General features: G+C 46.8%; 1 protein-coding gene across 1 annotated transcript in view; it reads left to right on the top strand.

Annotated features, from left to right (window-relative positions):
• The first annotated feature begins 15,313 nt into the window (after positions 1-15,313).
• The window catches only part of slc25a25b (solute carrier family 25 member 25b), a 44,197-nt gene continuing 43,724 nt past the window's right edge, over positions 15,314-15,786 (top strand). The window contains exon 1 of the mRNA XM_048613714.1: positions 15,314-15,669. Coding sequence (XP_048469671.1) covers positions 15,436-15,669 — 234 coding nt within the window. The 5' untranslated portion in view covers positions 15,314-15,435. The remainder of the gene's footprint in view (positions 15,670-15,786) is intronic.

The raw sequence follows: 15,786 nt of genomic DNA, 5'->3' as shown, positions 1-15,786 counted from the left end.
ACGTAGTATTCTAACAACGGCCTCACCAACGGCCACAACATGATATCCCAACTCCTATGCTCAATGTTATGACCAATGAAGACAAGCATACCAAATGCCTTTCACCACACTGTCTACCTGTGACTCCACTTTCAAGGACCTATGCATCTACTGCCCAAGGTCTCTCTGTTTGGCAACACTCCCCAGGGCCCTACCATTAGTCTTATGTGGACTCTTTGTTGGAAATTGATGGTTTTGATGTTGTTGACAAAGGGGGAGGAATTGCAATTGGTACAGATGATGAGGTGCGCACAGCAAACTGTAAAGGGAATGCTAATGACAATAGAGAAGTGATATAGATACCAAATAGTTGTTAATTGTCAGTGTGACTATATTCTATTCCTCCTGCAATAAACACCTAAAGAGAAAAAAGTCAAAGTAGACCAGTTGGAATTGGAGGAGCACAAGGACCTCAGAGGACTTTTGGCCAGGAGGACGTTACAAAGACAAGGAGGAGTGAGGTCATGAACAGATCAGAACACAAAGAAGGGGATTGTAAAATGGGGATGTTGCTGAACTGTGAGTAGCTCAGGGAGTAGATGATAGGGAGTGGTGAAGGATACTCGCTAGGAGTTAGGATTCAATTTTGGATGAATTCAAGCTGAAGAAAGCCCCGTTTAAGTGGAGCGGCTGGTGCAGCATTTGATAGGAAGCTGTGCCTTTTTATAACCTGCTTGTGTTTTCTGTTACATGCAGCAAAAGTGCTTAAGCACTTCACTCCTGCAGCAAAACATTTCCTTTGCCCATTATTCCACTTCAGTGGAAGGATTGGAGGCTGTGTATTGACTCTAATGCCCAATTACTGAAGAGTCCTAAAGCTGGCCAGCATTGACAAATAACGTTGAGAGTGACTTCTCACTGGATGTTATAAAGGATATTGGGGTCATAAAACTTCTCAGATAGTCAGACTGCTCGGTCAAAATGCATTCACATGGATTTAGTTAAAAACCCGACCATTCTTCTCCATGGATCCATGGAATCCTATGGCTACCTGTGCAGATATCAAAAAATCTGGAATAGGTTGGACTTGAACCTACATCTTCTGCCTCAGAGGCAGGGACACTACTACTGCACCACAAGAGCTCGAATGGACACTGGTGTTTGTTCATATTCTCAGGACGGAGTGGCCTGTATGGATTCTCATGCTTTTGGGCTGTTTGAAAGAATGCAGGCCGGGATGAGGAGACAGAGATGGGGGGGGGCGTGGGTGAAGGGAGATCTTGTGACGCAGTTGGCAGTGCCCCTGCCTCTAGGCCAGCGGTTCCAGGTTTAACTCCCATCCGGGATGTGATGACCAAGGAAAGGCTGTGGGTTGTCAAATGGCCAAACCAGTTGAGCGTTGGGTCTTTCTGACACACATTAATCGCAGGCAGTGGGAGAAGGAGAGATTCCTGGTCAAGTGTGTGATGGGGAGAAATCGGACCGTCTCCCATCACATAGAAAATAGGAGCGGGAGTAGGCCATTCAGCCCTTCAAGACAGAACCTGGGGACTCCATTCCCTGGAACTTAGAAGATTGAATGCAGTTTGATCAAATTTCAAAATATTGAGGGGACTGATAAGGTGAATAAAAACAGCCACTTCAGTTGCTTGGGGAATCCAGGATCAGGCAACATTGTCTAGAAATCTAAGACTCATATCATTAAGATTGAAATTATACATAACACAAAGACAGACCAATCAGTCCATTGTATTGATACCAATAGAGCAATCAGGTTAATCCCATTCCCTCTCTCTCTCTGAGATAGTAGGAACTGCCGATGCTGGAGAATCTGAGATAACAAGGTGCAGGGCTGGATGAACACTGCAGGCCAAGCAGCATCAGAGGAGCAGAAAAGCCATTTCTGAAGAAGGGTCCAGACCCGAAATGTCAGCTTTCCTGCTCCTCTGATGCTGCTTGGCCTACTGTGTTCATCCAGCTCTACACCTTGGTATCTCTCTCTCTCTCTGCACTCCTCTGGAGCAGGTAGGGCTTAAAAACATATCTCCTGTCCCAGAGGCAGGGGCATTACCACAGCAATACAAGGTCTCTGTTCCAGTGGCCCCGCAAGTTTATTTCCCTGAGGTGCCAATTTCCTGTTGAAATCATTCATCACCTGCAGTTCCAAATCTCCCCCCCCCACCCCCCCCACAACCCCCACAACAACTGCAGCAGGTTCCATCTCATTAAGACTCCTTAGTGAGTCACAGAGTCACACAGCACAGAAACAGACCCTTCGGTCCAACCAGCCCATGCCAACCATAATCCCAAACTAAACTAGTCCCACCTGCCTGCTTGTGGCCCATATCCCTCCAAACGTTTCCTAATCATGTACTTATCCAAATGTCTTTTAAACGTTGTAACTGTATCTGCAATGACCATTTCCTCTGGATGTTTATTCCACACACTAACCACTCCCTGTGTAAAGAAATTTACTCCTCATGTCTTTTTTAAATCTTTCTCCACTCACCTTAAAAATGTACCCCCTAGTTTTGAAATCCCCCACCCTAGGGAAAAGACACCTGCCATTCACCTTAGCTGTATCCCTTATGGCTTTATAAACCTCTATAAGGTGACCCTCCAGTGAAAAAAGTCCCAGTCTATCTTTATAACTCAACTCCTCCATTCATAGGTCATAGAATCCCTACAGTGTGGAAACAGGCCCTTCGGCCCAACTAGTCCTCACTGACTCTCAGAGCATCCCACCCACACCCATGCCCTTATAACCCCACTAATCTCCACATCCCTGAACACTGCAGGGCAAGTTAACATGGCCAATCCACCTAACCTGCACACCTTTGGACTGTGGGAGGAAACCGGAGCACCTGGAGGAAACCCACGCAGACACAGGGAGAATGTGCAAACTCCACACAGACAGTTGCCTGAGGGTGGAATCGAACCTGGGCCCCTGGCGCTGTGAGGCAGATGTGCTAATCATTGAGCCACCATGCTACCCTTCCTAAATCACTTCTGAACCCTCTCCAGCTTAATAATATCCTTCCTATAACAGGGAAAGAGGTTGTTCTTCACAATCCCACTGTATCTCTCATCCAAATCCTCACACCTGTGTCCTGTAGACTTGAATCACCTGATAATGGCGACAGCTTTCAAGATCTACCCTATCCCAACCAATCAGAATCTTGTCTGCCTGTACTTGATCGACTCTGCTCCAAGCAGAACAAAACTGACCTCTCCAAATGAACATTGGTGCTAAAATCCCTCAGCGCTGGAACCATTCTGGTAAATCTTTCTCCGCCCTTTCTCAGTGAGCCTCAATTCCTTCTGAAAACGAGGTGAGCAGAACTGGAGAAGAAACATTGGAAGACACAAAGTTTGTCTACAGGATTCTGAGGGGCATAGACAGGGTAGAGAGAGAGAGAAACCTTTCCCCTCAGCGGAAGGCTCAGTAAACAGGGGCTGTGGATTGAAGGTAGAGAGGGGCTTTTGAAGAATAATTCTTTCCCCCCTAGAGGGTGATGGGAATCTATTTGTCAGAGTGGTGAAGGTAGAAACTCTCTTAACATTTTGTGTTTAGGAGTGTACCTGAAACTAGAAATAGCATACAAGATTACGAGCCAGGTGCTGGAAAATGGGACTAAAATAGATAGATGCTTGATGACCAATGGTGGATCTCGGTGCAATTGCAACACTTGAAGGGCATTTGGAGTGGTGGGGTTGGGGGCATTCTGGAGGGATGTGGACCAGGTGCGGGCAGGTGGGACTGGTTTGGTTTGGGAACATGGTTGGTGTGCACTGGTTTGACTGAAGGGTCTGTTTTCATGCTGTACAACTCTACGACTCAATGACCAGCATGGACACAATGGGCTGAAGGGCCTTTTTCTGAGCTGAATATCTCTATGACTCCATAACTCTATGAAACAAAAACAGAAGTTGCTGGAAAAGCTCAGCAGGTCTGTGGAGAGAAGTCAGAGTTAACGTTACGGGTCCAGTGACCCTTCCTCAGATGCCGCCAGACCCCCTGAGCTTTTCCAGCAATGTCTGTTTTTGTTTCTGATTCACAGCATCCGCAGTTGTTTCGGTTCCTATAACTCTATGACTTTTGCACACAAAGGCTGCCTGAAGATCGGAACTCTTTTCCTTAAAAGCCATTTAATACTAAGTCAATTCTTAATTTGAAATTCAGGATGGATCTACGTTTGTTCTCTGGGTAAAAGAGTGAATTAGTTTGCAGAGCAGTGGGGGATCTCATCGAATGGTGAAACAGGGGCTGAATGGCCTCCTCTATTTCCTTTGCTGTCCTTAAGCTTTGGAGTTGACGGAACCCACCAGGGCCCTCAGAACGTCAACCTAGCTGGCTGGTATTTGACAGTCACAGTACAGAGGCTATCACTTGGCACACAGAGAGACAGGGCAACGTCCTGCACCAACCGGATAATTAAACAACCCACACTTAATATTCAAGAAGACTAGCGAGCTAATTTACACATCCAGTGCCTGGTTACTGCCAGCATAACAGACCACCCAGTTAAATTAGCGTGTGTGTGTGTGTTTAGGAAAGGTTAATGAGGACAAACTATAATTTTGCCTCAATGAACGTTCCTGTCTCCCTCTCCCTCTCTCCCTCCCCCCCTCTCTCCCTCTCTCTCTCTCCCCCCCTCTCTCTCCTCTCCCTCTCTCTCTCTCTCCACCTCTCTCTCTCTTCCCCCCTCCCTCTTTCCCACTGTCCCTCTCTCTCTCCACGCTCCCTCTCTCTCTCCCTCTCCCACTCTCCCACTGTCCCTCTCTCTCTCTCTCCACGCTCTCTCTCTCTCCCCCTCTCTCCCTCTCTCTCCCTCTCTCCCTCTCTCTCCCCCTCTCTCCCCCTCTCCCTCTCTCCCACTCCCTCTCTCACTTGCTCCTGGTCATGCGTACTGAATGGCTCCTTCCCACACCAGCCACAAACTATGTGCGGGAGCAGCTGATGAAGAAGTTAACGCTTGTGTCCAGGAGAATTTGATGTTGGCCATTACTAGAAGGAGTAGTAACAGAAACAAAAGTTGCTGGAAAAGATCAGTAGGTCTGGCAGTGTCTGTGAAGAAAAATTCAGAGTTAACGTTCTGAGCCCAGTGACCCTTCCTCAGAACTGCAAGGAACTGTGTCGCCTGTGTAACGTAAGGTTGATACTTACTCAGCTCAAACTTCCAGAGGGACTGAGGTTCCCTAAGAGCAGCACAGTGGCTCAGTGGTTAGCACTGCTGCCTCACAGGGACCCAGGTTCAATTCCACCCTCGGGCGACTTTCGGGCGATGGAGTTTGTACATTCTCCCCGTGTCAGTGTGGGTTTCCTCCGGGTGCTCCGGTTTCCTCCCACAGTCCAAAGATGTGCAGGTTAGGGTGGATTGGCCATGGGAAATACAGGGATGGGGTAGGAGGTGGGTGTAGGGGTGCTGGTTGGGATGGGCTGAATGACCTGCTTTTATACTGTAGGGAGTCTAAGATTCTGGGAAATCAGTGTCTGGCCGTTCACTGCAAAGCTGTTCCATTTAAATCCTGTCAGCTGGAGGCGGGAGAATCAGCCCTGTAGCAGAGTTATAAAAATCAGCAAGTGTCGGTGTGACTGACAGATCCACTGATGGCTCACTTGATTTGATGGTGATCCTCAGCTCTGAGTCCAAATCCTGCTGCAGAGACCTGTGTGCAACAAGCAAGGCTCCTTTTATTTAAAAACAGAAAAATACACCTTTGTGAGTAGGAATCGAATCAGAAATAGTAGGAACTGCAGATGCTGGAGAATCCGAGACAACAAGGTGTACAGCTGGATGAACACAACAGGCCAAGCGGCATCAGAGGAGCAGGAAGGCTGACGTTTCGGGCCTAGACCCTTCATCAGAAGTAGGGTGTTTTGTAATAGTGAGGTTTTAATGCTTCTTTATATTTAATGTATTTTGCTAATTACTTGTTCAGTGATGTAATGACACACGTCTTGCGCAGGTGGGACTTGTACACAGGCCTCTTAGTCCACAGCTAGGGACACTACCACTGAGCCACAAGAGGGCCCTAATAAAGAAGCCAAGGTTGAACCTATGAAGGTTTCTTTACCAGCTGGAAAACAAGGAGGCAGAGTACCTGAGTATTTCTGGAATTCTCTGTCTTGTTTGCACATTCCTAGATTCACTGTATTCAGCTTCTTGTGTCTAATTGATGCTGTTGTGTTGGCTGCTGTTTCTCCCTCTCACACCAGATGGCAGTGTTGCCTTCTTTCCTGAACCTCAGATAGAACAGAGAACAGCGCAGCATAGGAACAGGCCCTTCGGCCCACCGTGTCTGTGTTGACCACGACACCATTCTAAACTAATCCGCCTTTATCACAGCAGGTTCCTCGTTTTCGGAGCAGAAAGAGACAACAATCAGTTTGATATGATGCCTTCAGGTGCAGTATAGGCCCAAACTGTGCTCATCTGAACCAAGGATTGTGTTTTAGTGTGGAAATGTCCAATACAAAATCTCTTAGAGATGTTTCTGCATTTGTTTACTCACCTACTCCTGTCCTCCTGGCTAGCCACCTGGTGTCCATTCTAACGCATCCCGCACACTGGAGGAATGAGTCAGCCACATTGCTGTGGGTCTGGAGTCACATGTAGGCCAGACCAGGTTAATTGCCTGCTTACATTTCTATAGCATTTCTGAAGAAGGGTCCCAACCGGAAACATCAGCTTTCCTGCTCCTCTGATGTTGCCTGGCCTGCTGTGTTCCTCCAGCTTCACACTATGTTATATCTATTTATAACACTCTGCCACTGCCTCAGGCAACTTTGAGCCACCAAGGGAGTGATTATGTGTCCACTCCTGTTTATGGTTTGCAATACTTTTTTTACTGGAAGAATTGTTAAATTAGGTTTTACATGGAAGTACAAAGGGTTTTTCTTAGAATTCAATCAGAGGATATGGGCATCCCTGGCAAGGCCAGCATTCTCTGTAGCTGTTACACTATATTCTGCATTCTGTTCTATGATTTGTCTGGATAGCATGTAAAACAGTGCTTTTCACTGTACCTCGGTACGTGACAATAATAAATAAAAATCATTTATTGCCTAGAGGATAGTTACAAATCAAACACATTGCTGTGGGTCTGGAGTCACATGTAGACCATGTAAGGATTGCAGATTTCCTCCTCTTAAAGGCATTAATAGACCAGGTGGGGTTTTATAGCAATGGTTGCTATTAGACCAGATTTTTTAATTGAATTCAAATTTCGCCGCATGCTATGGTTGGATTCAAACCCACATTTCCAGCATGTTAACTGTTTCTGTATTACTAGGCCAGTGACATTGCCACAATACCACTGCTGACCCTGTCAACACCTCACGATCAGGCGATTCGGTCCAACAGGATGTTGCTAGTTGTGTATTTTGGAACATATGTTGGACTGTTACTTTAAGGGTCTGATCACATGACATGTCTACCATTTTGGAGGGAAACAGCTCTTGTCTAACCTTGGCGCCATGTAGTGTGAACATCTCTACGATAAAGCTCCTGCTGCTGTTAAACACTTCAACTCTCCTATCCTTCTTGAGATGTAACACAGGAATAAAACTGAGGAGGAGGCCAAAGTGTTTAAACTACAGCAGGAGCTTTATTATACGAGGTGTCCATTCTACATGGAACCAAGCTTAGACAGAGCTGTTTCCCTCCAAATGGCCGACATGTCCAGTGATACGACTCTTAAAGTGACAGTCCAACATACTTCTATCAATGCACAACATAGTGTTTCTGCATTAAACGAGTCTCCTTTTGCCCCCATTTTCCCCTCAGCCCATCACCAGCTCCTTTCTATTCCATTATGGTTTCTCGATCTTCACCTTATATACATCCGTTTTATTCACCTCAGCCTCTCCTTGCGTTAGCGGGTTCCATGTTCACGAAGGTGTTTGGTCAAGAGCTTTCTCTTGAATTCCCGTTAGGGGTGGATCGGGACTGTCTTTTATTCATGGCCATCAGTTTTGGTCTCCCCTGTGAGGTGGAGAAAACGTCTCCGTGTCCTTCCTTTTCAGAATCTCAATCCTCCCCCGGATCCAGTCACTCTTCTGAGATCATCCTTGCAAAGCTCAGCCTACTGTCTGTGGACACGATCCTGGCGAAGCGGTATTAATTCGACAAAGTGATTGGTCCCACTGTGCCTGAACTGGCTCACGAGGGCAGGAATTAAAATAAGAAACGGCTGAGCCTCATGAGGATTACTCGGGGCATGAACACACCTGGGAAAATTCCATGGGGCACCAAACACTTTCGACAGTGTTTGCACATTGCACACAGGGACTGAAGCCCAATAGATTTATTACCAAACTGATTAGGACCAAGTTAGATAGCACCAGAATTTAGCAAGACTTGGTGAATTGCTACATTCTGGAGGCAAAGGTTATTGAAGTATACACACACACACACAAACCCCCCAAATAAAAGACTCCGCGAGGTCTAAATGATTAAGCATAATCTCTTCTGCAGACTCAGACCACACAGAAACAAAATGCCAGTTGAGTTATTTGTGAAAAGCAACAAGATGGATGGAAATATTAATGAATTTTTTTTTGTCACTTGCATTTTACAGTAAAAGATTCCAACTGTCTCCACACCCCAGCTTCACTTTGAATAGTTTAAGAATAAAAAGAGTGAAAAGGTATAACCGAAGGAGAGTCTATCTTTGTTCTATCGCCCCCACCATGAGTTCTGCACTGCCACCCCTCCACCATCACCTGGTCGCCGTCTCCGAGGTCCCACCAATGTAGGAGTTGGGACACTTCAGGTGCCATCCTTTGGGCACTGGGCCCACCTCCTGCCCATCTGGAGTCCTTGGCTCAGTTGCTGCCACCACTTTGCTGATAACCAGGACTCCCTGCTCCAGGCCTACCGTGACGACCGCGGCCAGGGGTCCCTGGCTTTGGTGCCAAGGCCAGGCTGTAGCTGCTCCCAGAGTCCCAGCTCAGGTCAGGGCCACCCTGCTCCGATGTCTCGAAAAGTGCACTGCCGCCACCTCTGATTGCTTGAGGAGCTTTGCCCGCTGTCCCTGAGCAAGGACGTCACCATTGCTGGGAGGTGCGGGATCTGCTGCCATCACACGACGCAAGGCCTCGCTCTCGCCGCCGTGCCGGTGCTGCCGACTGACCCGCCTTAAGGAAAGAAAAACGAAAAGAGAAAGGCCAGATGTACAAAGAGAAAAAAACAAAACAAAGCAGACGGGAGGCGGGTGATCCCCAAGGAATGGGCCGCACGCAGTCTTGCCAGCCTGCCGCCATCTTGGAAGGGACACCTCTTTATAAATATAACCCCCTGATCTGTGTGATTTCAGGAGCGGAGTTTCCAGACACGCAGAAGTGAGTCTGTCCCCTCTTTCAGAGATTCCACAAGTCATGTGAAAAAAAAGAACTTGTATTTATAGAACGGTTTTCATTATCAGGCCAACACAAAGGACTTTACAGCCAATGAATCACAAAATTATTACAGTGTAGAAAGAGACCATTCAGCCCATTCAAGTGGGCATCATCGCCTCGTGCCAATCTCCTGCTTGGTCCTCATGCTCTTGCACATTATTTCTATCTAAATAACTGCCCAGTGCCCCTCTTGAAAGCCTCATTCAGACCTGCTTCCACCACATTTCCGAGCAGAGCATTCCACAGCCTCATTCTTCGCTGCGTGAATAAAAACCTTCTCACCTCGCATTTGCTGTTTCTGCAAATGGATTTAAATCTACGCCCAATCATTACTAATCCATTTATGAGCAGGAACACTTTCTCCCTACTTACTCCGTCCAGAGCCCTCATAATTTTGAAAACCTCTATCAGATCTCCTCTCAACCACCTTCTGTCCAAAGACAACAGACCCAGCTTCTTCGATTTATCCTCATCACTGAAGTTCCTCATCCCCAGTCACTATGAAGAAAATGCAGCAGCTAATTTGCACACAGCAAGCTCCCACCGATATCAATAGAACAATATTTTATATATTTGCAAGTGATTAATTTAGAGGGCCACAGAAACAGGGCTGGAGAATGGGACTAGCTGGGTAGCTCTTTTGGGAGCCAGTACAGACACAACGTGTCAAATGACCTCCCTCTGCACTGTCACATTCCATAATGATCAGGCAAATGATTAAATGATGTTACTTTAGGGATAAATATTGGCCGTGTGATATTATAAACTACAGAACTTTAATAACTGTTCAGGGATTGAAAGAATCAACAAAGATAAATGGTTACATGTGAAGGGATCAGCAATAACTCTGAGATAGCAAGAACTACAGAGTCAGATTCAATATAGTGTGGAGCTGGGGGAACACACAGGTCAGGCAGCATCAGAGGAACAGGAAAGCTGACGTTTCGGGTTTACACCCTTCATCAGGACTCATGATCCAAAGAATAAAACTGCAAGGATCGAACTCTGGACACCTCCAGAGACAGAAACTGTTTTTCTTCATGCATTCATGAGGGAGTCTTTGGTTATTTACCCAGAGAACACTTTAAGAGCCAACCACATTGCTGTGTGTATGGAGTTACATGTAGGCCTAAATGGATGGGTTTCCTTCCCTGAAGGTCATTTATGAATCAGATAGGTTTTTTCCAACAATCAATTCATGGTCATCATCAGACTTTTAATTCCAGATTTGGTATTGGATTCAAATTCCATCATCTGCCATGGTGAGATTTTTTTTCCTTTATTCATTCACGGGATGAGGGCATCACTGGCTAGGCAGCATTTATTGCCTGTACCTAATTGCCCAGAGGGCAGTTCAGAATCAACCACATTGCTGTTGGTCTGGAGTCACATGTAGGCCAGACCAGGTAAGGATGGCAGTTTCCTTCCCTAAAGGACATTAGTGAACCAGGCGGGTTTTTCCGACAATCAACAATGGATTCATGGTTATCGTTAAACTCTTAATACCAGGTATTTTATTGAATTCAAATTCCACCATCTGCCATGGCAGGATTCATACACGGGTCCCCAGAACATTACTTGGGTCTCTGGATTAATAGTCTAATGATAATACCACTAGGTCATTGCCTCACCTCAAATTAGAATCCTAGCTAAATTCCACCATTAATTGGGTAATAGCTAAGTTGGGTTGAGAGGCTTAACTTGCTTACTTGTGGGGTCTTACTTTGGTTGCTACGTACAATAAAGTTTAAATTAATGTTTCAGTGCTTGATTGTCCGAGATTTCTTGATAAGTAGCTGAATTAAAGGTAAATTATAGGTGAGGTTACCCACAACAGCCAGAACATCAGGTGAACTCCCCTGCCCTTCTTGTTGGCATGGGATCTTTTGCATCCAGAAATCAGACAGGGTCCTGGCTTGTCAATTCACCCAAAAAGACAAACCCTGTGAGAGAGTGGCACTCCCTCAACAGAGCGGCACACTCAGTCCTCTGGAGCGGGATATGAAACTACGACCTCTGTCATGAACACCACAGAGCTGGACGAAGAGAGTGATAGGATTGGGAGAAGGAGTTACACCAAACCTTGTGAAGAACGTTGGTCAGACCACGTCTGAAATATTGTCACCACTTTAGATCTCCGTATAATAATACAGGGGCACTGGGGAAGGTGCAAAACTGATTGACAAGGATGATCCTAGAACTGAGAGGCTCTCAAATTATCAGCAAAGACTGAATAGGGTGGGACTTTTATTTAGAAAGGACACCGAGGAGTGACCTAACAGTAGGCTTTAAATGGCGATAGGGTCAACATAGAGATTACATTCCCACTGGAAGGGAAGGTCAAACTTGGGGATATAAATGTAAGGGAGTTATGAAGAAATCCAGTCAGGGTTTTATGCTTTATGAGATTTTGTACCTTTTCGCCTCGTCATTGGCATTTCTAGGGAGGAGTCTATTTCCCATTGCTTGGCTCCTGTGACACTCCAGTGCCCTCACCTTTTCAACACAACGTACTCGCTCCCTTAGCCACATGGTCTGTTGGGGTGGGGGTGGTGGAGCTGGAGGCAGGTGGGTGGGTAGCAGTGGGAGTGGGCAGAGAATGGGTGTCTCTGAACCATTCCTGGCCCAGAGCTGTGGACTGGGCTCACAAACCGGCAAGGACAGGTCATTGACCTGAAACCCTGTCTCTGTGTCTCTCTATTGATGCTGCCACACCTGCTGGACATTGTCCATTTTTCTTTTCATTCTGTAAGTTTGGAGATAATGTGTATCACTAGGTAGGATTTCAGAAGGCAGCTTAGTGAAATAGGGCACAGAGTGATGACAGGAGGATTATTTCAGCAACTAATCTATTTATGTTATTCTATTTTTGAACTAGTCTCAGTGAGACTCCTGGCAGCAGGAATTTATTTCATCCTTTCACAGATTAAGGGCATCATATGTGTACCATTAGATGAACCGTTTGTAACATTCAGTGGATCCACCTACAGAATCCTACAAAACTGGTTCAAGAACAGCTTCTTCCCCATTGTTATCAGACTTATGATTATGATCTCTCAAATATTAGAGCTGATCTTTCTCTGCACCTTCTCTGTAGCTGTAACACTATTTCTGCCTTCTGTTCTAATACCCTGATGTACTTATGTAAGTTATGATTGTCTGGTTAGTGCTCATGTAATACAATACAATCTCCCAATTATAGGAAGGATATTATTAAGCTGGAGAGGGTTCAGAAGAGATTTGCGAGGATGTTGCCGGGAATGTACGGTTTGAGTTATAGGGAGGGGCTGGATAGGCTGGGACTTCTTTCACTGGACCATAGGGGTTTGAAAGGTGACCTTATAGAGGTTTATAAGATATTGAGGGGCTTAGAAAAAGTGAATGGCAGGTGTCTTTTCCCTAGGGTGGGGGAATTTCAAGACTTGGGGGCATATTTTTAAGGTGAGGGGAGAAAGACTTAGAAAAGAAATGAGAGGCATTTTCTTTACACAGAGAGTGGTTTGTGTGTGGAATGAATTTCCAGAGGAAGTAGTGGATGCGGGTACAGTTACAAGGTTTAAAAGACATTTAGATAGGTTGATGAGTAAGAAAGGTTTGGAAGGGTATGGGCCATGCGCAGGCAGGTGGGATAGTTTAGTTTGGGATTACGATCGGCACAGGTTGCTTGGACCTAAGGGTCGATTCCATGCTGCATGATTCTATGACGTCTGGACTTTTCACCATATCTCGGTATATGTGAGAATAATAAATCAAATCAAATCAAGACTCAAATCAAGTGCCTGCACATCACTCTACCCTGACCAGCTTGACATTGCCATTTGAACGCATGAGTTCACAAGAAACAATAGGCTGGTAAATTGTTGCACAAAATATATCAGATTGCGATAATGTGTCACTCAACACTTTTTAACATCACCATCACCTTAACTTTCTTTGCAATGACTGAGTAATGCTGCACCCGAAAAGGCTGTGAGCCGCAAACACAGCTATCAAATACAGAGCAAACATTCTTGTTTTCCAAAGTGTTTTCTGGAAGGTGCTCAGAGGTTTGCAAAAGAGGAAGAAACTTTAATAAGGGGAAGAAGTATAAACTGTGATAAGAATCGTGGATCTTTGTGGTTTTGGAACTGACTTGTCTTTTGTTTAACTCGCATTAAAAAGGTACTCGAAACAAAAGGATTGCGTACTGGGCACCCAGGTGATGGTGACAGCAGAGTCATAGAGTCATAGAGACATACAGCACGGAAACAGTTCGGACCTCTTTGCAAACGACTTTGTTTTGGCCATCGCAAACACAGCTTTCCAGCATGGGCATGTATGGACTAGATGACAGGTGGGGTCAGTATTATAAAGTATCATTGTCCTGTACACGGTAGTCGGATCACCACTCCTCTACCCACACAGTTCTCTCCATTCATGCCAAGTTGCCAGGATACATAATGTCAAACAGAAAATCAATTCCACAACACTGGATGGTTCTCATGGACACTTGATTTTGTTAAACAGGTCAATTGGCTCATTCTCACTTTCTCTCAGCAATCCGGGTGTAAATCGCACTGTAGATGTTTGGTACTTATATCCCACATTTGGATTCTGAACCTGGTTTAATACAATGGAAGCCTTTCGATGTTTTTGAAGAGAGGTGGGCACTGCAGGATAGGGAGTGCTTTATCTGTCCTTCCAACTCCATTTTGATTTAGCAGGTTATGGGAAAGAGCAGGAAAGTGGACGTGAGGAATGTCAGATCAGCCATGATCCTATTGATTGGTGGAACAGGCTCAAGGGGCCAAATGGCCTACTCCTGCTCCTATTTCTTATGGCCCTATGGTTACTGGAGCAGAAGGAGGCCAAGTGAATATCTGCTGCCTTTCCAAATGAGTATTATAGCTTGGTATCGTTCCCTGGACATCTCCCCGTTAAGTCTACCCATTATTTCTCTTCAAATAATAATTTAATGTCCTCGTTAAGGCCAGGTTTGGAAAAGAATAATATACAGGGTTACATGTGGGGAGAATGGCACTTAAATAAACATTGACAGTGAGGACAGACACGATGGGCCAAATGATCTCCTATTTCACTCTAATAATTCTCCTATATTGGAACGCCTAAGGCTTCTTCATTGGCCAACGCATATTGGATGAAATGGTTATCAATCATTGGGATAACCTCCACTCGATTGGTTAGTTTGACCAGCCCCACGGCAGCGTCAATCCTATTGGTAAATATTGCTATCACTCAAAGCTGCAGCCATCTAGTTGAATGTTATTGGCTCAAAGGGCAGAGCTCTGAATGCGGATTGGTGGTCACTGCATATGCCAGATCATCCCGCCTTATGAGGGGGAACGGGCACGGCCGCCGGACTTCTCGCAATTCAATTGGCCAGTATTACAGTCAATCTCCTTCCTGTCATCCCCTCTCCACTAACCACCACGTTTCGTTGGCTACTCCTGTGTTTCTATTGGTAAAAGTGTCCGTCGATCAAGTCAATCCCGCACTCATTCTTCTCAATTGGTTGCTTTGGCGCAATACCGCAGCTCTATTGGTGAATGGGGCTGCCAGTCAGACGTATCTCCCGCCTCACAGTAACACCCATTCCCTCAGTGTAACTGGCTGCCCCGCGAAGTTTGGTGAACGGAGCTATCCTAACGTCACACGCCCACGACCCACCCCTCCCTTTAATTGGCTGTCTGGGCGAAACCCCCGCGGCCCTATTGATGGACCGGGCTGTCAGATAAAGGGTGTGCGACCAACCCTGCAGTTTAATTGGCTACTGCGGGGAGATCTGTGTCTCTATTGGTGACTGCTGCTGCCAGACACCGATTAACCCCGCCTCCCTAACTTTAATTGGTTGTTTAGGCGCAGCCCCCGGAACCCCATTGGTGGATGGCGCTGTCCGTCATGGCTTCCAGGTAATCCCGCCCCCCCTCCTGGTTTGCCATCACCTCAGGAGCGGAGAGCCGGCCCCACGAGTGCTTCCCGCCAGCGGTTACCGGGCGCTCAGACACCGCTCCGTGTGCAGCCGTTCACCGATCCGTCCCCGTCTCCACCCGGCGATGAAAGGAGGGCCTGTTGCCTGCTGTTGTTCCGGCGGCCCGTGGTGTGAGTGTGAGCCGGCCGACACTGTGGGCCATCAGCAGCAGCAGCAGGCGGCTCGGCTGGAGCAGGAGCGCCGGCTGCAGCTCCTCTTCCAGCAGCTCGATGTTAACCAGGACGGCGGGCTCTGCGTCAACGACCTGGCGGCCGGCCTCCAGCGGCTCGGCGTCTACCGGACCGAGTCCGAGCTGAGGGTGAGTGTGCCACTCGGGGCTGGAGGAGGGCAGGCTTCAAAACGCCGGTCCCGCTAGGCCGCAGGTCGGGGGGAGGGGGCAGCGCCTGCTGTGGGCGGGGGGTGTGTGTGAGGGGTC

The sequence above is a fragment of the Rhincodon typus genome, chromosome 28 (assembly GCF_021869965.1).
Source record: "Rhincodon typus isolate 14 chromosome 28, sRhiTyp1.1, whole genome shotgun sequence".
In the NCBI taxonomy this organism is placed as follows: Eukaryota; Metazoa; Chordata; class Chondrichthyes; order Orectolobiformes; family Rhincodontidae; genus Rhincodon; species Rhincodon typus.
The sequence above is the reverse complement of the archived record's forward strand: the minus strand, read 5'-3'. Positions and strand labels throughout refer to the sequence as shown.